This window comes from Arctopsyche grandis, chromosome 3, assembly GCF_051622035.1.
Source record: "Arctopsyche grandis isolate Sample6627 chromosome 3, ASM5162203v2, whole genome shotgun sequence".
Taxonomy (NCBI): Eukaryota; Metazoa; Arthropoda; class Insecta; order Trichoptera; family Hydropsychidae; genus Arctopsyche; species Arctopsyche grandis.
This window is the reverse complement of record NC_135357.1, coordinates 30,205,801-30,230,466: the sequence shown is the minus strand read 5'-3', so window position 1 is coordinate 30,230,466 and position 24,666 is coordinate 30,205,801. Positions and strand designations below refer to the sequence as shown.

The 24,666-nt window shown below is 31.2% G+C and overlaps 4 protein-coding genes across 4 annotated transcripts in view; 1 reads left to right on the top strand and 3 right to left on the bottom strand.

Moving 5' to 3' along the window:
* The window catches only part of LOC143909500 (uncharacterized), a 286,312-nt gene that overhangs the window by 177,256 nt on the left and 84,390 nt on the right, over window positions 1–24,666 (bottom strand). The gene's annotated exons all lie outside the window — the stretch shown is intronic.
* On the bottom strand, window positions 1,013–6,756 carry LOC143909578 (zinc finger CCCH-type antiviral protein 1-like). The gene is made up of 3 exons (XM_077427626.1): window positions 6,599–6,756; window positions 4,724–5,066; window positions 1,013–1,834 (listed from the first exon to the last, which is right to left on the bottom strand). Exons 2-3 carry the CDS (start codon window positions 5,052–5,054, stop codon window positions 1,557–1,559), a joined length of 609 nt encoding a protein of 202 aa, XP_077283752.1. The 5' UTR covers window positions 5,055–5,066; window positions 6,599–6,756; the 3' UTR covers window positions 1,013–1,556.
* LOC143909497 (zinc finger CCCH-type antiviral protein 1-like) lies at window positions 10,016–12,042 on the bottom strand. The gene is made up of 3 exons (XM_077427505.1): window positions 11,972–12,042; window positions 10,544–10,883; window positions 10,016–10,463 (listed from the first exon to the last, which is right to left on the bottom strand). Exons 2-3 carry the CDS (start codon window positions 10,869–10,871, stop codon window positions 10,231–10,233), a joined length of 561 nt encoding a protein of 186 aa, XP_077283631.1. The 5' UTR covers window positions 10,872–10,883; window positions 11,972–12,042; the 3' UTR covers window positions 10,016–10,230.
* LOC143909498 (zinc finger CCCH-type antiviral protein 1-like) lies at window positions 16,459–19,024 on the top strand. Its single transcript, XM_077427506.1, has 3 exons — window positions 16,459–16,539; window positions 18,266–18,605; window positions 18,680–19,024. The coding sequence occupies exons 2-3, from the start codon at window positions 18,278–18,280 to the stop codon at window positions 18,907–18,909; spliced, it is 558 nt and encodes a 185-aa protein (XP_077283632.1). The 5' UTR covers window positions 16,459–16,539; window positions 18,266–18,277; the 3' UTR covers window positions 18,910–19,024.

The window sequence follows — 24,666 nt, the reverse complement described above, 5'->3', positions numbered from 1 at the left end:
GAGTATTTTATTATAGATTGTGGCTCGGCATTTAGATTATAAGTATTACATTTTAATAACAATTAAAAAGATGAAACTAGTTTTGGAAAAATACATTCATTAATAGACTTGATTTGTTTATTTTATATTGTTGCAAGATATATTAGTCGAAACACACCTTTACAAAACTCGAAATCCCCAGCGGTAGTTATCTAGAATTCGTTTGGATTAGCAACAATTTTTTTTATACCTGCTTTCTATTGGATTGCTAAATAATTCTAGTTGCTGGTGAAATTTTCAGCGTGGCGTGATTTCAACAGAAAAGACGTAACTCAAATGGCTAAAAAATTTATTTTCAAACAACCATTCACAGATATCACACCAGCATATGGAATCGTCGCTGCTGAGCCTGCTGAATGTGATATTTTCCACCTTAGTGAGCATAAATTTTCAGATTATTTTAACATCTGTCGGGTAGCCTGCGCTCATCCTTATTTTCATAATTGAATGTGATGTATGAGTGGAATTTTGATCTTCTCTCTTCCATTTGGGCCTCGCAGGGATGTTTTGTATTTGCAGCTGGTTCTTATTTATTGGTACTGGCTGTAGGTGCAAGAAATTTCCTACTTGGTATTTTATTACTTGAAATTTTTATTTTATCTGCTATTAGATTATAATGCCTTAGTTTTTTTTTATAATTGTGTATAAATGTATTTTTGTACATATATATTTTTATTTTTATCATCCAACTGTTTTTTTTCTCACTATTGTGGTGCATTAGGGATTCTTGTGATGCCACAATAGTCTTAATTTAAATAAATAAATCTTCATCCAAAATATCGATAACTAAATTTTTTTAAATATATATTTCTGTGGTTTAAACCTTGATTTTTTTCCAAGGAATTGATCGATAGTATTCCAATAAAATAATATTCAGAACAGATTTTTGTAATCCCCAGTTATTGAAATTAGCATAGGAGCATACATATTTATCAAATTTAATCTTTAATTCAAATGAATAAAACATTGATTTACATTCCATAAGAGAGATATCGTTTATTACGTGAAAATATATTAATATGTACATATATAAATTGAATATAGTAATCACCAGTTTGAGAAATACTCACCGGATAATTCAGACAGTCGAAGACAACTGTAAAGAAACTATGCTCAAATTTTTAATTTAATTGATAGAAAAGTTTAGGAGTTATGTTTAATTTACAAAACCTATTACTTTTCCAGTCCATAATGAATAAAACAAAACTTGGATCAGATTAAATCGCAAATTGTATCTAACACTCAAATTCTAGTTTTTTTAGACAAAAAATGAGTTGAAATTAATAGTTTGTTGTACAATTTGTTGTAAAAACTTATTATTTATGTACATATAGTAATTTGATAAAAATACCCAAAGATATAATAAAATAAAATATAAAGAATTCAAAAATTATATGTAAATGTAAATTATTTTTAGGCTAGACCTTTAAATTCTTATATCACTTTTTTTTTTGATAAAAACTTTTAGCAAATAAATCTTAAAAAATTGTAATTGTTATAATTCGACCGAGGAAACCTCAGAATAAAAAAAAAGGTGACCGCCTTGAGACCCGGTGCAGATCTTCATCAGCAGTGTAGTGCACAACATATCTGGGAACAAACTCGTCATCTTGATATTTAACCCACACCTTCATTGTATTGCTCACAGCGGTATCCCAAGTTGCATTCATGTCTGCCACGCCCGATGTAATCTTAATTTTCTGCACAAGAACATCTGCAACAATCATCGCTTTCACTCGGTTGTAGCCAGAACTGTGTTTGTGACCGTATACAGCATCATTAGTAAAACTTACTCCTGTAAGTACGAAACCATGGATAAGTCAAGAGTATGGATATTTATTTATTTATTTAATGAAAAAATCAACAGATTTAGAAATGCATGAAAACAAAGAATAAATGTAACAAAATAAAATCTGAGCCCAATTATAGATTTTTACAAATTACATAAAATGGTACAAGGAGACAAACAAATAAAAAAGAAAATAATAAAAACTAAAATACGACTAAATAGAACAGTGCATAGCTTAACATAAAGTGATATAATATTGGATAACGATTATATAATAGAAATAGAAATGGATCAATCAATCAAGACTCTCCTGATGGCAGTCCTGAATTGGGTTCAGTGATTACTGGTCACAAAGTCACTAAAATATCTATAACGGAATATCTGGCAGCTGAAAAGTCCATCATACTAACGATAACTATTATACTAACGAGAACTTTTAATGGCAAAAATTGTCTTTGTGACCACCGCAATGTGACGAATAGTCCAATTATCCCTGAATTGATGCAAGGAAATAACAAATAGATCAACGTCATTCAGCTACACGTTAAGCATGCGATAGACACGCTGTAAATAGGAATATTTTAGGGAATTGGTTTTGAAATTTAATATATGTACATATCAGGGGCGTGCCATGGATATCTCCCTGTTTTTATCGCGCAGTTTCACATACGTGTGCGCGAGCACAGGGTCTGAAAATAAGGCTGTGCGTTAAAAACGTGGAGATTTTCACGGCACGTCACAGATATGTATATATGTATGCTTGGAATATCGACAAGATGGTAGAATAAACTGCTTGAATGGTTTTCAAAAGGATATGCAAAATTGCAAAAGAGAATTAGGAATTGAGATCCGATTCGATCGATTACTCATATCATACGAGTAATGTGTAAATTGTTGACTGCAAAACATTGACTTTTCAATTAAGCTCCAAATTAGTGTGCAATTTGTGTAATTTTCTTTAATTATAACTCATATTCAGTCAGCTTTAGGTTTTTATTCAAGACTACCTTTCAAAAGTCAATGTCCAAATGTAAATACACAAAAATAGTCGAGGATCAGATAATGAATATATGTAGGTAAATGAATGTATGAAAATGTATACATAATAAAATTTTATTAGATTACACAATATAATCCGTTATAAACAGATTAATTGCATTGTGTGATAAAGTAATTGCACTTTTATAAATATGATCTCATAAATGTAAACTGATCACATCGGTTATTTAATCAAGTATTTTTTAATCGCCCGGCAAATATGCGCAAAGTTGTTTACAAGATACATATCTAAAAAATTCGGATTGTAAAATAATATACAAACAGCCATAATTTCAAATAACTACAATCTATTTACAATTTATTAATGCTGTAATTTGGGAATATATGAGAAAATCGAGACATAATGGAATTCGTACATAAACAATAGACACGCCAGATTAGACTAACTGGACCTGTACGTGTGTAATGGGCACGCTTGAGTTCTCACAAACCTGGTTGAGTTCATGCGTAAACAAAAGGTACTCCAGATTAAACTGACCAGACCCACAAATGCCAAGACAATGGACACGCTAAAACAGCCCAACGGATAACGGAGGCTATGCTCTGCAACTTGTCCTTTATAAAGAGGTATACGTAGTAGAACAATCTGGAGTGAGCAGCTGTTTCGTGTGAACTTCCTGAGTCGGAGAATAAATGGTGTGAAACATGTACATATATATTGGTTGATTGTACAATTGGCTGGTGAGATCATGCTCTCGGGGATTCTTACATGCTCGAGTTTGTTTGGTTCGTATTTGTACGTTAAGATCATGTTTTCGGGGTTCCTATGGACTCAAGGTTATATATCTGGAGCAAGTCAAATTGTCTTAGCCATTAATTTAGATCAATGCTACTCAAACTATTGTCCGCGGCCCATTACTGGTCCGTGCACCGGCAGTAGCCGGTCTGTGGGCAAAGAAGTAAATAAAAAATTAAAACAATAGCTTATGATAACGTTGCATCATCTCATCCATTTCATATAATAAATTATATAAAGACATGCCCTACAAACTCGAGATTGTTCGGGATACTATGCCAAGATATAGGTGCGGATTATAAACGACTATTATCCAGAAAATGGTCAAGGAGGGGGCCATTTTGAAATTGAACATAAAATAATTTAAAACTATGTGATTTTAGATTTGTTTAGATAACATTACAATATATGTAAATAATAGTAGATATGATACTTACATTTTAGTTATTTTTTTTTAAAGAAAACTACTATGATGTAAAACCCCATTCAGGAAAAATGTGTTAATAAATTAAAAGAAATGTTTTTCAATTAATATTTATAAAAATATAAATAATATAATATATATTTAAATATGAAAAATGTACAGTATATATGAAATTAAATTCGTCCCAAGGGGGGTGGGACATGGCACCCATGGCATTTTACTACTTATATTTAATACTATTTTTATTTGTTATATGAACAAATTTTCACTCGTATACATAAATAAACTTTTTATTTAAAAATATGATGCTGGTCCGTGAGAATTACTGAAAAATATATGCTGGTCCGCCAACTGAAATAGTTTGAGTAGCACTGATGTAGATAGAATGATGGATGGATGCTCGTAGAGGAACGCGACGATGCAATCGTGAGACTTGTGTTTTATGGAGAAATAGATAAGATTATCGACCACGATTAGGAATAGTACAAGTTCAAGTTCGAAGTACTAAAACACTCTGAAGAAGTTTGCTAACTTGTAGTAAGGAACCCAGTAGCTTCGTGGCCATTGGGCAAATATCAATTACGATTTTAAACGGCAGAATATTGATGGACCAAATGAAAATTGTATTGTTATAATTAGGAAATATCTATGATTATTAATAAAAAAATCATTTTACCATGGCCATATTTGTAACGATGCACTCGGCGCCAGTCCAGATTGGTTTGCAGTATGCTCGAAATATGTTCCTTCTCCGTGGAATGCATTAAGCTTCTTACAGATTGGACTAATTTATTTTTAATATAGTATTCGTGCTTCCTCAGCAGAAATGCTGCTTCAATATAGGGCTGTGAAACTTTTTCCACCTTATTAATTTCATATCTTGTAGTAAAATCTTTGGTAGCCTTAATCCAGTCATCAGAGTGTTTGGAAACTTCTGTACGATTAGTTTCTACGTTGTATCCCGAACCGTAGACATTCTTCAACAACGTTTTCACAAGCGAAGACATCTTCAATGTAACCTAATAAATAAAGTAAAAATTGATACGTTTATAAACATTAAAATATTGTATTTAATACCACCCACGCTCATTTAGTGATATTTTGACGGAAATTAGTAATCATTACATCATTTGTATTATATGTATGTACATTCCAATGTGTAAATGTTAACATTGATAATTTAAATTTACAATATGTAATTTTTGTGGAATAAATTAAAATGACACGTGTGCTTTCATTTATATGAGATGTGAAATTCAATATTCAATAAAATATCGAAATTTGTGCCATTGCCAAAAAAAAAAAGCTTGCTAATGATTTCAACGAGAAAGTAGGCTCGGAGTTTTTCTTTTATATTTACTAGAAATGAAATTCTATCAAATCATAGATATACATACTTGAATATAGTATAATATGGACTCTTATATAATATAAGGCAGCCAGATTTATTGATATCCAAACCGGGACATGTTAATTGTATTCCCCTCCCCCCTTACTTATGTAATAAATTACATTTAAGATCCTTCCTTTTATGTACTAGTATTTCCTTTATTATGTTCCAGTTTATTTAGTTATTTTAATATTAAATAAAATTAATTACATATTGCCAAAGAAGATTGAAAAAAAAATTGATTTTCTCAATCTCGCTTTTCTTGCTTTTCTAACCATGGATGTGGACCAGTGAGAAACCAGTTTCATAACTGGTCGGTATTTCTGAACAATGAAAGTTCAAGAAGCATCTATCGAAAACCAGGACATTTGTCTATACCGAAAGGTCTCTTCGGGACGCCGGGACGAAAAGCTGGAAACCGGGACAAACCCGGAATACCGGAACGCCTGGCAGCCCTACTCTTATACGATCTTTACGTTAATTAAGAATTTCAGCAGGATAAAGTTTATCTATTAGATCTACATAGGTCCTAAAACGATGCAATTACCTGTGAACAGCAAAAACGATCGACTAAGAGTTAACGCCTCGAATACTAACCTTTCCAAGCTCCAAGTAATACAAAATAAATCCCTAAAAATAATTTATAATACACCCATATATACTAACTTGAAAAATCTGCATGCCATATATAATATTCTCTTTGTTACATACATTACTAACAAACTAACCAGTAGATTCTATGACAGAATCACTAATAACCATACTAACACACTTGTGAAGAATCTCGGTGATTACAACAAAATGTCTATACCCTTCAGGTATAACACACAGATTACCTAAACACAATCTGATTTAGGTCATCGACTTTAGTGAGTCTTTAATTAATACTATGTATTAGATGTATTATGAGCATTTATAAGGATTGTAAATAGGTTTCTGAGCTATTTTTCCTATTATGCTGTAGATTAACATTAGAATAATATAATACTATGATTACTAACCAAATTAAATTAAATTGTAAAATAGAAAATGATCAGTAGATCAGTAGCTATTAAAATAGATATAAGATGTATTGTGAACATAATTTCGTAATAATAAAAAAAGCATTTAAAAATAAAAAAAATCGACTAAGAGTGACAAAACGTTAGATTAAATAAGTACCCGCTATGTGTAGATACAAATTTTCAATCAGAATGATGTTTCTACAATTGCTTCGAAACTAAAGGAACCCTTTGACAAATTACACCACCTCCAAAAAGTTCACAAACTGACTACGCAATCACGAATGACCGCAGACTAAATGGATCGCGTCGAAACCTGAGGCGATAATGTAGTGATTCATCACAAACAGTGAAGCGCTTACCAAACTAAGGAGCCACTGGAATTTAAAGGACTATGAGAAGTCATAAATTAATATATTAATTATTAATATAAGTTTTTTATAGGCTTTCAAGTTAATGGAAATAAAATACATACACTTTATAGAAAAAAATTATTTCTTCATTAAGTCTCTTAAAGGTCTGTTCATACCTATCCAGCACGACCCGTATCCTGCAGGTTTCATGCAAGTGCGGATAGTATTCTTTGGTACATTCTATATGGAGTATGAATACGTTCATATAATGTACCAAAGAATACTATCCGCACTTGCATGACACCTGCAGGATGCGAGTCGTGCTGGATAGGTATGAACAGACCTTAAGAGGGCTGTTCACCCGAAACCTTAATGTTGTTACTGTTCCTTTCTTCGATACATATATTGAGTGAATGCGACAATATATATCAAAATATATATTGAGTGAATGCGACAGTTGCGCTTCGACCAGATAAAACATATTTTAAATCGACAAAATCGAGGTTTCGTATTCTCCTATTTTCTCCTCCGAAACTGGACCAATTTTTAAAAAAATTTCGTCATCGGTCTGAGAAAGATATTTTCTGTGCAACTATGCGCGTATTTTTTTTTAAATCGGCCGTTAAATAAGCACGCTGGACTCTTTTCGTGGGTGTTATAAAGAGGCGATTTTATAGATGTTTGGCAGCTCCTAGCTCCTATAAAAAATAACTAATCAAAAAAATAAAACGATAGATGCATCCCAATGGTGGATATCCATAGCATATTAAAAAATATTTTTTCTAGTGCCATAGTTGAGGAAGGGAGAAGTGTAATACGTTTGTATGGACAAGGCGCTGGTGTCCAGCCCTCTTAAGACGTTTAGGAACGTTTCATCAATATACAGATTTTAGTAATGTTTTAGTCAGATAAATATTATAATAATATAACATTTCTCTGGTTTTAGTATAAACATGGTATCGTATAGTAACCGTGGTAAATATACACAGAGCATAATAATACAACCCAAAAGTTATTTCTTTTACCAATATCATTATTAATATGAATCATTTAATTAAGATTGTGTATTCAATCAAAGTTAAATAAATTAAAAAATTATACAAAGCTTAATGTTATGACTAGACACCGGACCCAGAAGGTGCCGCGTATTGTTCAAAGGTTGTAAATGCATTGTTAAAGGTTTGCCGAACAAAGGATTTACAACAATGGAACAATGGATAGCACTGTGACTATCCGGTGTCTAGTTATGACACCCTACAGAGATTTTCAATTAATTTTAATGTATGTGTATATTATATTGAACAAAAAGTACTAGGTTAAAATATTTTATAAATTCAATCCAAATGTTGAGAAACATAAATGCAAGACTTCCCCTGATGAAGTCACAATACCAAACCCAAAGTAACCAAATCGAATGATTGTCGTCCATGAATACAAAAAATGACTTTGTAGATGCATATGGATGTACTTTTAAGTAAATTTGAATTAAAATCATTCAAATTACATGTAATGTTTGTATTGAAATATCAAAAAAAACAAAAATGAAACGTGCCAAGTACAATTTTTCATTTTCAAAAATAGTATTATAACTTATAAGTTAAGATAACCATTCGTACTACATAGTTTTACCAGTGCAGTATTGGTTTTTGGGTTCTGGTAAATCGTTTTTTTATTATATTATATAATATACCTAATAAATGGATTGAAATAATCAAAGCCTTCATTGAAAATGATGTCTCTTACGAAAATATTGGCAAATTAGTCGATTATTGTCCCCGTTTACCAGGACCTACCGAACAACCTTTTTCTTCGATAAATAATATATGATCCAATAATAAAGAGCATTTGAACGTTGAAACTTGAAAATACTTGGTTAAAACTAGGATACAACTCACCATCTCAGACGCTTGAAAATAAAAAGCCTTATTTTAGCACTTGTTGTCTTTTTACAGATTTGTCGACTTTGCACAGCAAAGACATGATACATGACACGGGAATTTTTGCCTTAACCCCACAATTGTCATTTTTGGCCCTTTTGCATTACATAGTCGATATGACACCCATTGAAAATTGAGATCGTAATAAAAACTGATGACGAAATACCGTGTTAACAAGAATTCAATAATATTGATTGTTCTAAAACCAAACTTTTAATCACTACGGGCGACCTGCTTTTAAAATTATATTGGCGGCGGTCTACTAACACTAAAAGTAGTCATTTAAAGTCAAAAATATAAAAATACGTAGATAATCAATTCAATATCAAGTTATTCTAATAACAGCAATTAACGATGAAGGATGTCGTCCTCAACCAGTATTTGATCCACATCCAATTTTATTGATATTTCTTCTATTTGTATGACATGAATAATATTATATCCTCTATTTATTAATCTTCCAATAAACTCATTTCGTAACAGAGTTATCTTATCAGCATATTGATCATATTCAGATGAGTTTTTATCCGTAGATTTAACTGCCATATTTTCGAATTGTTTTACATCTCCTCTCCTCCTGTAATGTCAGAGAGAAAATGAAGATAATGCACCCACTTACCATCTTCCAATTGAGGATATGATTTATAAACTGTTGCCATAAACTCCTTTATTTCAGGTAAAAGACCCAATAATCGTTAAAAACTTAGCAGGGCTCAGCCACCTTTCATCGGTGTGCAATAGTAATTCCCCATGATCAGATTCACATTCTTCTAGCAATGCTTTGAATTTTCGTCTTTGCATACTGTTTCTAAGAATATAATTAACTCCTTTGAATGCGACATTTCATTACATCGTCTGAATTTTATATCTTTGAGCACAAAACTTCAAGCAATCTCTTACGGGGGATGGACAAAACTATTTATACAAGTAATTTATATGAAAGGAAAACAAAATGGATACAATTTTGTAAATTTACCACTGTATATTATGAAACTAAAAAATTAATTATTTTTTCGAAGCATCCGACTCGGAATATCCTAAGAAATTAGTAGTGATTATAAGCATTGCCAGTCATATAAGATTGTCAGTGATATTACACTATTACAGGGTCCTCGTTTTTACAAGGTTTATATTAGCTACAATTCATTATTTAACTGCAAAATCTAAGTGGTCAGCAACTGGGCTTTTTAAAATTAAATCCCCCTCATGTTATACATATATAGTACACGTGTATGTTTATAGAAATACTTTAAAAGTGAATTTTTTATATGTAATTAAAGACACAAACATTCATTATCTCATTTATTATGCATAAAAATTAAACAAAAAAAAAAATAAAGTAAAAGATTACAAAAATGCACTTAAGCAAATATAATTAAAAAGTATTCATTTTAAAAATATATAGAAAAAATAAAACTACAAAATTTGCCAATGTAGAATATATGTAGGTGCTAAATTCATAAATGGGATGAAATTAATTGAAAGTATAGAACATGTAAAATTTAATCGCCATCATAGTATATAACATATCTTGGACAAAATTCGTCATCACAAAACTTGACATACACTTTGCCCGTGTCACTTTCAGCAGTATCAAAAGAAATATCCATAGGTTCTGTGTAGGATATAGTTTTAATCTTGCCAATAAGAACATCAGCAACAATCATTGCCTGGCTTCTGTTGTGGCCGCTGCAATGTCTGTGCCCATACGCCGAGTCATCAGTAAAACTTACTCCTGTGAAAAGACTTTATAAATATAGACCTCGCTCCATAAATTTTAGATTATACTTATGTAACTAAACCATGATGAATTACCACGTCCGTATTTGCATCGATAAACTCTCCTCCAATCCAAGTTGATACGTAGTATCGATTGTACATTGACTGGGTCAGTTGAATGCATAAGAGATTTTACATTAGACATCCCTCGTCTGAGGTAGTACTCATGCTTTCTCAGCAGAAACGCCGCTTCTAAATAAGGTCGGGAAACTTTATCAATGTAGTTTATGGTATACTTTGAACCAAAATTTCTGGTAGCTTCATGCCAATCCGACGAATGGCGTGATATTCGTTCAGAATTTGAAACCACGCTGTAACCATAACCGTGTACTTTCCTCAGTATAGTTTCGACCAATGAAGACATGGTCTAATTTACCTGAAACATTTTGAATTCAATCAAAATATATAAATACGGAGCAAATTAGATATAGCATTAGATTACCTAAACACAATCTGCTTTAGGTCATCGACTTTAGAGTCTTTAATTAATATTATGTATTAGATGTATTATGAGCATTTATAAGGATTGTAAATAGGTTTTTGAGCTCTTTTTCCTATTATGCTGTACATTAACATTATAATAATAGAATACTACGATTATTAACCAAATAAAATAAAATTGCAAAATAGAAAATGATCAGTAGATCAGTAGCTATTAAAATAGATACAAGATGTATTGTGAACATAATTTCGAAAAGGATCAATTTGAAATGGAAATGGGTCAATTTGGAATGAAAAACCTGTATACAATCCCACGATTATCATGTTCGTTTTGTCTCAATTTTCTTATAAACACAAAAAGTATATTATGATACATACAATGAAATTTTTATTTGCATTATATGCCATTGTCAAGATTTCCCTAATCTCTTTCCTTCTTACACAGGACTGAAGATCTGTATATAGTTCTAATAGTTCGGATGTTGAAGAAATGTTCACTGGTGAAGTAATAACCAAAGATGAATAATGAGTTGATATTTGAACTCAAACACGAAAATAAAGACACCAATGATTCAAACAAACCATCTTTATTCACTTCAAAGAATTTAAGTGAAACTCTCCAACAAGCCAGAAAATGCTATGTACGGATCCAAATGTGAAACGTGCCCTCAAATTCCAAAGAGATTTGCGAAATATTTATTAAGAATTAACGAAAAGTAATAGCCCAAGGCTCACTGAATGTTTTAATAAAAAAAACTACCCATAACCGAAGTGTTGTAGTAAAAAAAAATGAAAATTAATCGATTATTTCTTGTGATTATGATATGATTTCGAACCAGTAGAAAGAGAAAATCGTAGTTTTAATAGACGTAAAATGAAAATGAATGAATTTATATATAGTTTTAACCGATAATCAATAATATTTACCGCGTAAATCAGGGACGCGGGAGTACTTTGATTAAACAAATAATTTATTTGAATACTAAAATTGCGAATATTTACATGATTTGGATAAATACTTACCAATTTGCTCGTTGAATGGAATGGAAAGATACCAAGCACACGACAGAACAACAGTGCAGTTCGCCGCTAAATAAACTTCCTATACAGACTTGCATTGGAAAGAAGGCAAAGCTTCCAAAACTTTTGGTAATGATTAAATGTAAAATATTTTCGAAACACCTAGTATTATATGTATATTTAATGATATATATTTATATTTAATTATGAAGTCATCTAATTTCTGACTGGTATTAGTAAATATTTAGAAATATGGATTTAAAAAGAGTGAACCTGAATTTCCCATGGTTTTTTTTTTGTCAACTTTAGAAGGATATTATCTTAATATATTATACATCTATATTTATTTGAAAGTCCTAAAATATACAATGTTTTTTACAATATACAATGTTACAAGCAAACATAAAAAAAATATAACATCATCAATTTAGAATGTTAAAGATATTGAAATTCGGAAATTAGTCAATCATTCCATTGATTGATAATAATAAGGCCGTGTATGTAACGGGAAGTTGGAGTTGGAACGAAGTCAATTTTCTAACCTACTCCACAGTTTTGCATTATATTATATAATATGTGCTTATAAAAATTTCAAAATCAATATTACTCGGCAAGTCAATAAATGGCGCATCCAAATACAAAAAAAAATTATGGTTTTCCAAAAAAAACACGATCGAATACAGTGAAAAGCTCCATAGCATGAAAAGACAGTCTCAAACAAAGTTTTTTCCGTCGTTTGGAGTTATGGGGTAAAGTGAGTTTGCTTGGTATTTGAGAGATACACATTATGTACATATTTATTTATTTAAAAAAATCAGTACCACGGTGACTTGATATAAAGCATAAACAAATAGAAGAATAAATATATAAAGCATAAACAAAGAGAATAAAAATATATATTAAAAACAAATAAATAAAACAAATAAATATGTAAAGTATAAACAAAAATAATAAAAAATACGTACATGGACAGAAATATATAAAAAATAATAATAATAATAACTATGGACCAGATCCAAGCGGGAGACGATGAGGAAGATAAAGGTACAATATAACAAGTACTACCGTGCTCTTATGTCGACCACCTCCACATTACTGACAATGAAGATATCCAGGGAATGTGCCATTAAGTTAAGGAGTCAAACAGTTCTCGAGAGGGGAGAGTTCATGATCATGCTTGTTGTGGCCCTAATTGGCAACAACATCTCACGCTTTCGCAAAACTCTACGATTTTCAGGAGCTAAAAAGTGTAGCTTCTCCAGGATAGAGGGATTGTGAATCTCTCCCCTTAATAATTTAATAACATATGTAAAGAATTAAAAGGGTGCCCATTGCCCTATTCAACAATAAATATTATATCATTCTATTCAAACTCATTCTTAAATTTTTAAATTGAAAATTATATTAATTACTTTCTCTTATATAATGTACGGGTCTACATCACGGCATCGAAAGTCGAAAGATCGAAAAAGCAAATATCGGAAAGCAAAGATCAAAAATCGAAAGATCTTAAGTCAAAAGATCGAAAAGAATGTATGCATGGTAAACGGTATTATGTATATAATATATATATATATATATATATATATATATATATATATATATATATATATATATATATATATATATATATATATATATATATATATATATCAGTGGCATGAAATTATCTCTTTTTTTTGTCGTACCGCCTTGCTTAATGTGCGCGGGCAAATACGGGAGGAAAAGCCTATACAGACTTGCATGAAAAAAAAGTAAAATTATATAAAAAAACATATTATAAAAGAAGGCATGAAAAGAAAATAAAAATATACAAAAGTAATTTAAAATAATAAAAATAACAATATGTAAAAAAGAATTTTATAAAATTCCCAGTGTTGCTACCCGGCTTTGCCCATGTTTTTGTGACTGGACAAATAATAAAAATACTGACCATCTATGCATATTAAAATACTGAATATTAATTGATTAATATCTAAGGAACAAATACTCGAATAAATAAATAATAAATCAAAAATCTTTGTTTTATGTGTGTTAAGTGGGGTTATATTGTCAGTGAAAATATATTTTCACTAGTGTTTTAGTAATATCATAACCGAATACTTTCGCACTAGTGACTAGCACCTTCATGCACATATGTATATATGTATATGTAACTTAAAAATGGTGCAATTTCATTGTAACATGTGTATATGTATGTACTTACATACATATATGATGACCGAATAATAACTCACCGGACAAATAATAAAAATACTGACCATCTATACATATTACAATACTTCACAAAATTATTTACGAGTTAAAAAATTACGTTAAGTATACAAATCAGTCAGTTTATTGAGAAAAAATATGTAGTGATAAATTAAAAATATTCTCGATATTTTCGAGATTCTAATAAACGATTTCTCGAGATACGAGAATCTCGAATTTTCATAATAAAATATTCTCGAGAAATGAGAATTTCGAAATTTTACAATAAAATATTCTCGACAAACGAGAATCAAAATTTCTCGAGAATTCTCGAGAAATATCGAGACGAGATTTCTCGATCACAACCTCTAGACGGGGGGAGAGAGAATTTTGCCGCACGCCACTGATATACATATACATATATACTAACCGTTTTTCATATGTATGCATGGTTCGACTTTTCGATGCGGTGACGGTCACCGGTATTATTTATAGGTACATATATCTATTTTTATTTTTTTTTAATTATATTTATTCATTATTCCACAGTTTGAAGCGAGTTGATAGATTGCATAAAAGCGGGAAGCCCTGTATTAAATCATATCTCATTGCATATAGTGGACGTAAGTTAGCATTCTTCGTGCATGAATTAGACTTTGAGAAAAACTGGAATTTGGTTAAAAAATTATAATCTTTACAATAAAGTAAATAAGTAAAATGTATACGTTAAAAACATAAATAATATTTACAAAAAATACCAAGGTCACTTAAGTAACCTGGTTATTTATATGTAATTCAACAATTAACTAATTTCAACGTATAACAAAATATGCAGTAATTTGGTTCGGTTTTATCTTATTTTTAATCACATATTATATTGGAAAATCGAAATTTCTATCCAGACTACCATGTGATAACGTGATAGTGATAACGTGAGCAATTTCCATGAATGATTTTTGTTTATGAGCAGATTCACAATTTTTTAACAGCTTTATGTAATGCAAAATACTTTATTATAAATCGAAAATAAATGTCCCCTCGTTGTAAATGTTTTAATAATTACATATATTAATGTATATGTAATTATGTAGGAGCTAAAGTTCAGGGCAGTGGATCAATGAGGAGTGAATCAATAACACTGTGCAACAAAAAAAAAATTACCAGAGCGGAGACAAATCAATCTTTACTAAGTTTGACCAACTGAATTCGAATATGGTATTGGTTTTTGTTGGTTAGTGGTCGTTTACGAGATATGAGCGTTTAAAAAAATGTGCGATTATTACAGGTTTTTGGCTTTTGCGGTTATTAACTCAAAATCTAGTATTACTGTGTTCAAAGTGAGTATTATAATCAATAGTCAGATGTTTTTCCTATTGATTGTGATATTTCACTGCTTTAAAATACTTATAATTAATTGTCTAGCTAATTTTAAAAGTCAAAAATATATTATTTTACGGATTTTTATGTAAATTCTATGATTGTAAAAAATTATATCATCATAAATTTCATCGTTTCCCCACTGTGTAATTTATGTTACTGCATATAAGTTAAAAATATGAATGATGTCACTGTGACCAATAATTGGTCATTGTCATAGGGAAATGTTATCTGAAAAAAAATTCTTATTGGACTATTATCGACAATAGTCAATCAATTACTTCACAAATTAAATAAATACTTCAGCTAAAAATGAATAAGATTTGGAATTAAAAATTATCAATTGCTTGATACACATATGTAAATATGTATAAACATATGTATATACCTACGTATGTATGCACATATGTATTATAATAAAAAAAAACTAATTTTCACAAAATATTAATGTATACATACAATTTATTTATTTTTACTTACGCATTTAAAACGAATATATTTAAAATGTTCTACTTACCAATATTTAAAAATAAACTTAATAAATAAATAAAAATTGAAACGTATAGTATAATATAAAGTTTTTTTTTAAAGGATTTTTTTCCATCGAAATAATCATCAAATAAGTATACATAATTTAAAAAAATATATGGAACAGTATCAACTTTTTCTTGTAAAAGTACTGGGTCGAAAAATACATGTAAAAGTACATATAAAAACACATTCAATATTGAGTAAACATGAATTAGCCTTAAATAAAGCTAATTGCATATCAATACAAATATAAATAGTCGAGTACGTATACTTTAGTGTAGAAAATTAAAAAAAATTAATACTTGTTGATAAAAATAATCATAAAGGATTACATCCACCTCCCACTTCAAATCTATCATAAAAAATTATATCTCGTCTCTAAAATGCTCATTCGGTGTTGTTCTGTCGTTCGGGCATGTTCCTACATATGATATATCTTCTTGATTCTGTCTGAAGCTGGAGAAATATTGGTATATTTCTATCCAAATTATATTCTTCACTATCTGTATTTACAAATAATTAAAATTAATAGTAGTAAATAGCTGATTGGTTATTCAGCAACATTGAATATATGTATATATATACAGTGGCGGACTGGGACTGAAATCAGTACATGCCAGGAGTCAAAGGGGGCCCCCCCAGGGTTTAAAAAATTTGTCCCCCCCCCCCCCCCATATAACAAAATTTTCTTCTTTCCACCACGTCAGGGACGTCATTTCAGCTTTTTCTTGGGGGGGGCAGGCAAAGATTGGTGAAATTGATTTTTTTTTCAAAAAATCTTTTTTATATCGGGATACAAATGGAAAATATTCTTTGCATACACCTTATTGAGTTATAAAATATGAAAAAATAAGCTTATTTTTGAAAAAGTAATTATAAAAAATTATTATGTAAAGAGAAAAAAGCGCCGCAGGCGAAAATTTTTTTCCACAAATATTCACATGGTCAACATTAATCGACCATCAAACTGAGTCATCAAAAAACTATCAATTTAACTTAGTTTCTACACACTGTCTTTTCACTTTATCTATGTACATATACGTAATAACAATAGATAAAGTTTTGTTTTGTTTCTCTTCAAAGCACATAGCAGCGATTATTTTATTAGTTACCCAAAAGTAACATACATAAGAAATAAACGTAGCATTCATAGATCCATAGTATCTCATTAATCATTAAATTCATAATATTTTCTAAATTCACACTATTCCTTAGTTTAGGGGGGCGAGTGCCCCCCTATGGCCCCCCCAAATTACGTCCCTGAAAAAAATGCATAATATTTTCAATTAATGTTAATCGAAAATCGGGATTTTGGGGAAAATGCCCTTATCCTATATTTCTATTTACATGGATGTGTCTAAATTAGGAATAGATTTTATATTCGCAAACTGTTTAAAATTGTGTATTTAAATCTTACTATATCATCGAAGTATAATCAAATGTTATTTTGAAAGTATGAAGTAAATTTAAATAGTTGGTTGATGATGAATCGTCCTATCAAAATTGTTTTAAGCAATTCTGTTTATATTATTCACGAAAATTTGTTTATTTCCATTTTTATTTCAGTAGTTAGTTGTTACATAGGTATTGGTATATACATAATATTAACGTTGGAAATGGGCCCGGCAAAAGGGCCCACGCAAATGTTGAAACTTACATTTCGAGCCTAATAAAAACAGTTAACCGATCCTTGGGCTGTTAAAGCAGGTATAAGTTGTTTGTGTATATCGTAAGAAATTTGTTTTGTTGAAATACCCAAACTTTAGGTCCCAAAGTTGCAATATCCTATAAATAGTTAAAAAGTTATTTAATTATACTGAGGGCCCATATTTTCTAACAGATAGTGGGGCCCACATGCCATCGGGCATGTTCGCATGTATGGCCAGTCCGCCACTGTATATATATATATATATATATATATATATATATATATATATATATATATATATATATATATATATATATATATATTTGATTTGTTCATTTATCATTTGAAAAACATTAATATAAGATATACATTTAACGTGTCTACGGAATTTAAAACATATCTTCATGTAAATGTAACAGCAAAATTGATAGACGGTGTACCTAAAACCAAATATGAGAGTTTGGTCTTGTATCATATTGCATTTCATTAGTTTCAACTATGCTTACATTATTTAATTTGAACTACTAATATAATTTAAAACATTTCAGATAATTTGAACCATGTCATTATTGGTGAAAACTCTACTGAAAAATGTACATGGATATGGTTACAGCATGGATTTAGATTCTGAAGATGTATCACGCCATTCAGATGATTGGGATCAAGCTACTAAAAATTTTACATCAAATTTCAAAATAAGCCGCATAGTAAAGGTTTCCCAACCTTATCTAGAAGCAGCATTTCTTCTCAGAAAACATGAGTACCACGTAAGAGGACATATATATTCTGTAAAATCTCTCATGCATTCGACTGGCACTGAAAATGTGGAATCCATATTACAAAGCAACTTGGATTGGAGAAGAGTTTATCGGCAAAAATACGGATGTGGTAAATCATCGTGATTTATTTAAGTACATATAAATTATAATTTATCGATTGTGATACTTTTTGTTGATTTACAGGAGTAAGTTTTACTGATATTGCTGAGTATGGGCATAAACATAGTCGCGGGTACAGCAGTAGTCAAGCGATGATTATTGCTGATGTTGTTATTGGCATTAGCAAAACTGTATCCTGGTCAAATCCTATGGATATTACTTTCGATACTGCTATAAGTGAAACGCAACGTGTATATGTAAAGTTTCGGGATGACGAATTTTTTCCAAGATATGTCATATATTATAGCGGTTAGATTTATTGAACATCTGGTATTAAATATTGTAATTGTTTGCCAATTTTCCTATTCTACCATATAGGTAGTCTGTCATCCAAATACTCGTCCAATGTTATTAAAATATGTGAATACTATAAGATTTTTTTTTACTTATTATGCCTACATATACATTTAATATACATATGTACATATGTATAAAATTATTTTGAATAAAAATACCAATAATTTTATTTTACTACCGCCATCTGTTTAAAACTAATAAACAAACGGTGGATAAACGTCAACGACTATGTCGCCGGGCAGATTTCAAACGCGTCTTACACGATATTTTTGCACCGTCGTAATGGCGGAGGATCCATTTACTTATATTGATGACCAAATAGAGCAATATGGCAAAGTATGAAAACGATCGGATAAGAGGCAAACTTTTTTCTGAATTGTAATCGTAAGTGAAACGTAAAGGAGGTATGTAATAATTACTAGTTTTTAGTAATAATTAGTTGAATATTTTTTTTTATTATATAGTTCGGGTATACAAGTGTATAAAATATTATGTTGATGAAGCGAGTATGTTCTGGAAGTTCTCGAAGCGGCTGGATTAGGCTGTATTCTGGAGCGGTTCTTCCATGTTGGTTGTTGCAGGTTGAGTGAGTCTGGCTCTGTTGCTGGTCGGCTGCTTCTAGCTGACTGGTTGTTGGTATAGCATAGTCTGCTGCTGGTTGTTGACTGACTGTTGGGCCCGCTGTGCGGGTTTATATAATAGTCCGCTGTATGCGGCTTGTGTGCAAGGAATGCGGTTCGTTCCGTTTGATTTGTTAGGGTGGAACATTCTCGAATATGTGACGTCGTTCCACTCGATTTAGTTTTCATCGCCCTTTGTTCCAGGGAGTCTGGATGTTTGTTCAATGTGTTACAATGTAGCCGTTGTTTGTACAGCTGCACTTTAATGGATGCAGGTGTTCTTCGATTTTGTGTCGTTCCGCTTGAGTTGTTAGGGTGGAAGTTTCTCGACTCGAGATGACGTCAATGGTTGAGCGTGAGAAATGTATCTTCCGTTGGAATAGATGTTTCGATTGCGATGACGAGATTCCTATAAGTATATATAGAAGTTTTTTTCATTTGTTATAATATTCGTACGTTTTGTTGGCATTGTTTTAGCTGTGACGTACATGTCGAATCGAAACGACTGTTATAGTACGGCGAGCGTTATATTACACAGACACACAGACAGAATAGCTATATTATATATATATACATAATGATCCTTCGTTTGATGTTGTTTTTACATAATAAATAACCAAACTAGTGATTTCATTTTTAATTTAAACCTGTACATTTATTTTCACTTACAAATCAATCTCACATTAAAAAAAAATGGATGTGACCAACCCATGACTTTATTTATGTATGTATTTGAGGAATATAAGAAGGTCACATACACGTTCACACATGCCCAGTGGTGTCGACCTAATTTTGGATCAACGGGTTTCCAAATTTCTTTCAATATTATATTTATATATTTAGAAAAAAGGTATTTTTTCTTTACCGGCTATGTAATCGACTGCGACCTTTTCGAAGTTGTAACCGCCAAAAATAATATTTGACAAAAATTATATGAATTTTCAAATTTCTAGTGGGTTTGCGGAAACTTTTGATTTTTAACAACGGATTTCCGTAAACCCATGGAAACCATTAGGGTGACACCACTGCACATGCCGGTTATGAGAGCATTTTCAATACAAATTGAACGCAAATTTAGGGAAACTTACACAACACAAAAGTTCTACTTCCGGTTGTCGGATTTTATTCGAATTTTTTTTATTACTTAAAATCACCATAATTATTATACACATTAAATATCAAGAAAGTAAAAATAATTATAAAGGTTAAAATAAAATAATGAAATGTTTTTTTGAAAAAAAAATACTTCTTCTGGTTTACGAATTTCGATCAAAACTTAATCAGCTCAGTTAGTACAAATATAAATTTTCAGCTTGCTACATTTAGGGGTGTGGACAATCGTGATCACAATATTTTTGACCTTTTTGAACTTCCGGTTTATTAAATTTAGGGAATTTAATTTTATTTTCATCAAATTGATACAAGAAGAGAACACATGTTTAAGAGGTCGAAAAAAATAGTTTTTTTAAAATTTTTTTGAAATATCTATACTGGTTGACGCCTCTGCCATATAATCACATACATACACACATCGCCTCCGTTTATACATATATATATATATATATATATATATATATATATATATATATATATATATATATATATATATATATATATATATATATATATATATATATATATATATATATTATATATATATATATATATATATATATATATATATATATACATATATATATATATATATATATATATATATATATATATATATATATATATATATATATATATATATATATATATATAATATTATTATTGCGATTAAAACACTATATTTCACACAATGTAATGATAAATCTAATATAATGGTAAATGGTAATGATAAATCTCCATACTGGTTGACGCGTCTGCCACATACTCACATACAAACACACATCGCGTCCGTTTATATATATATATATATATATATATATATATATATATATATATATATATATATATATCGCTTAAACCCGGCTATTGCACGAAATTTAATCTAAAAATTTAACCATCTAATCACTTATTTTACTAATTGCATCCTAGTATAATTTAAGTGTAAAAATAAACAGACGATCGGCCGTTAACAGCGTTTTTAATATCAGTGATTGCGAAAAATATTGTGTTAATTTTGTGTCAGTTACAAAAGCGTATACGAACGAGATACATCTCCCTACCTGAATACAAAAAAAATAAGGGTCCCTGCTCGCCAGTCAAAATTCGGTCCCACAGAAGCAATAAATTTTCCACATAATTGCTTTCAGACAAAAATTTTTAACGAACTTTACTTAATAGAATAATAGCAAACAGAAACGGTGTTTCCCAACTGTCTAATAGTTCTTTTTCATATTTAATTTATATTAAAGTAATTCGTGTAATTTTATATTCTTTACTAAATTTATTATTAAAATATTAAATTGCAAACCGCACTCACATATATAAATCCGTTGTCTCCAAAGAGGCGTCTCACGATAAAGATCTGTAAAAAAGTAGTATAACAATTGCTAATCTATTATTATCATAACTAACTACTTTCACTTACAAAGTAACCCTGTTAAATGGCATGTAATAACTCATAAGTGATCCAAGTGATACCTAGGATGACTATCTGTCAAAGCTGACCACAGAGAAGAGTCTATGGCGGTAAGAACTCACTCCTTGAATGGAAATCTCTCTCAAGTACCGCCTTTTTCTCAACACATCTTGGATAAATGCGAGAAAAATAATATCCAAACCTCCAACAAGGTAAGAGTGACGATGGATGATAGCTTAGCTAATAGAAACCTGTATTTAGCCACGTACAATGTAAGAACGTTATCGAGTGAAGGAAGTGCGCTTGCATTAGAGAATGAATTAGAAAATATCAAATGGGATATAATAGGACTTAGTGAAGTAAGACGAAAACAGCAAAACCAAATAATCCTAAAAAGTGGTAACTGTCTCTACTGGAGAGGGCTACCAAATGGTAGAATAGGAGGAGTAGGGTTTCTTATCAATAAGAGAATAGAAAGAAATATTATAGAAATAAGCGACATATCGGAACGTATATGCTATATAGTATTAAGAATCTCGAGCAGGTACACTTGTCAAATCTTCCAAGTGTACGCCCCCACATCTAGCCACCCAGACGAGGAAATAGAAGACTTCTACGAAAAAATACAGGACGCATACGATAATAGCCGTCACCACTTTAAAATAATCATGGGCGACTTTAACGCAAAAATAGGACAAAAGGCAAATACTGAAAGAGCAGTAGGCAATTTTGGTACCGGCCAAAGAAACGACAGAGGCGATCGCCTCATAGAATTCGCAGAACACAACAGGCTCTTTATCACTAATTCATTTTTCAGGAAAAACACCAACAATAAGTGGACTTGGGAGAGTCCTAAAGGAGACAGAAACGAGATCGATTTCATCCTAACAAATGCCCTGCACTCCGTTAAAGACGTTAGTGTTTTAAGTAAAGTAGATATAGGTAGCGATCACAGATTAGTCCGTGCCAAGATGGCCATTAATATAAATTGCGAACGTAGGAAATTAATAAAAGGATGCAGTAACTCTCCAGATTTCGCTCAACTAAGGTCTAGGAAAAAGGAATTCGAACTCGAACTTGGAAATCGATACGGGAAATTAAACCCAGAAGCAGACATCGAGGAATTGAACACTGTAATTAGTTCGGTTCTAACCTCAACAGGTAAGAAATTAGGTGGATTCAGGAAACAGATTAAATTAAGCAAAATTTCAGCGGAAACAAAAAACCTAATTAAGCATAAAAGGAATTTAGATAGGGATAATAATAAGCAAGAATACAATCTAGTAAATAAGGAAATTAAAAAGAGAATAGTCAGGGATGTCAGGGATTTTAACAGCAAGCTAATAGAAAATACCATTAAGAATAACCGTAGCCTGAAAAAGTGCAAACAGGATCTTTTCTTAGGCAAAAACCAAATGATCGCAATCAGATCAGAGAGCGGAGTAATAATTAGGAATAGAGAAGAAATCATAGACAGAGTTTACACGTTCTATGCAAAACTATACGAGAACGACAACGGCCAATTCCCCGCTCTGGAATCGACACACGGCCAAAGGGTTCCTGCAGTATTGCCTAGCGAAGTAGAGGCCGCGCTAAAAACTGCAAAGAACGGTAAATCCCCAGGGGAAGATAATATTCCCATTGACTTACTAAAATGTGGCGGCCCCCCCCTAATTAATATCTTAGCTAGGCTTTTCAGCAAATGCATCCAGAACCAAGCTATACCAGAAGGATGGAATAACGCAACTATCATTTTAATACACAAAAAAGGCGACAAAAGCGATATCAAGAACTACCGACCCATTAGTCTACTTTCAGCGGTCTACAAGCTCTTCACGAAGGTTATTACAGAAAGGCTGAAGAATATCCTCGACGAGAACCAACCTATAGAGCAGGCAGGGTTTAGGGCAAATTTCAGCACAATGGACCACCTCCAAGTAGTTGGCGAACTAATCGAGCGCGCCAACGAATATCAACGGCCATTGTGCCTAGGTTTCGTCGATTATGAGAAAGCCTTCGATACAGTTAGTCATAATGCAGTACTTAACGCTCTAAAAACACAGGGAGTGCCGGAACCCTATGTGGGACTGTTAGCTGCAATATATAAGAATGCCACAGCTTCGGTTAAAATTTTTTCAGGTACAGATAGATTTAGCATAGGAAAAGGAGTAAGACAAGGAGATACAATCTCGCCCAAGTTATTCAATGCGGTGCTTGAGGGAGTTTTCAGGAAATTGGATTGGGATACAGCCGGAGTAAGCATCAATGGTCGCTTTTTGAGTCACCTTCGGTTCGCAGACGATATAGTTTTAGTAGCTCGTGATTCAGCTGACCTACTTATCAGACTAACACAGCTGGACAGGGAAAGTAGAAAAGTAGGATTAAAAATTAACGTAGATAAGACTAAACTAATGTTCAATAGTTATTGCATGCCTGATAGCATCCCCTTAGATGATAAACCAGTAGAAGTAGTAAATAATTATTTATATTTAGGTCAAATAATTGACATGTCTGGTAGTAAAAATGAAGAGATAAAGAGACGTATGAAATTAGGGTGGAGTGCA

Bases quoted from the DNA above. Each gene is read 5' to 3' on its own strand.
- LOC143909497 (XM_077427505.1), bottom strand. From the start codon at position 10,871: ATGTCTTCATTGGTCGAAACTATACTGAGGAAAGTACACGGTTATGGT. The intron at 10,464-10,543 runs GTAATTCATCAT...GTCTTTTCACAG, and splicing joins TCGATGCAAATACGGACGTG to GAGTAAGTTTTACTGATGAC.
- LOC143909578 (XM_077427626.1), bottom strand. From the start codon at position 5,054: ATGTCTTCGCTTGTGAAAACGTTGTTGAAGAATGTCTACGGTTCGGGA. The intron at 1,835-4,723 runs GTAAAATGATTT...TCGTACTTACAG, and splicing joins TCGTTACAAATATGGCCATG to GAGTAAGTTTTACTAATGAT.
- LOC143909498 (XM_077427506.1), top strand. From the start codon at position 18,278: ATGTCATTATTGGTGAAAACTCTACTGAAAAATGTACATGGATATGGT. The intron at 18,606-18,679 runs GTAAATCATCGT...GTTGATTTACAG, and splicing joins TCGGCAAAAATACGGATGTG to GAGTAAGTTTTACTGATATT.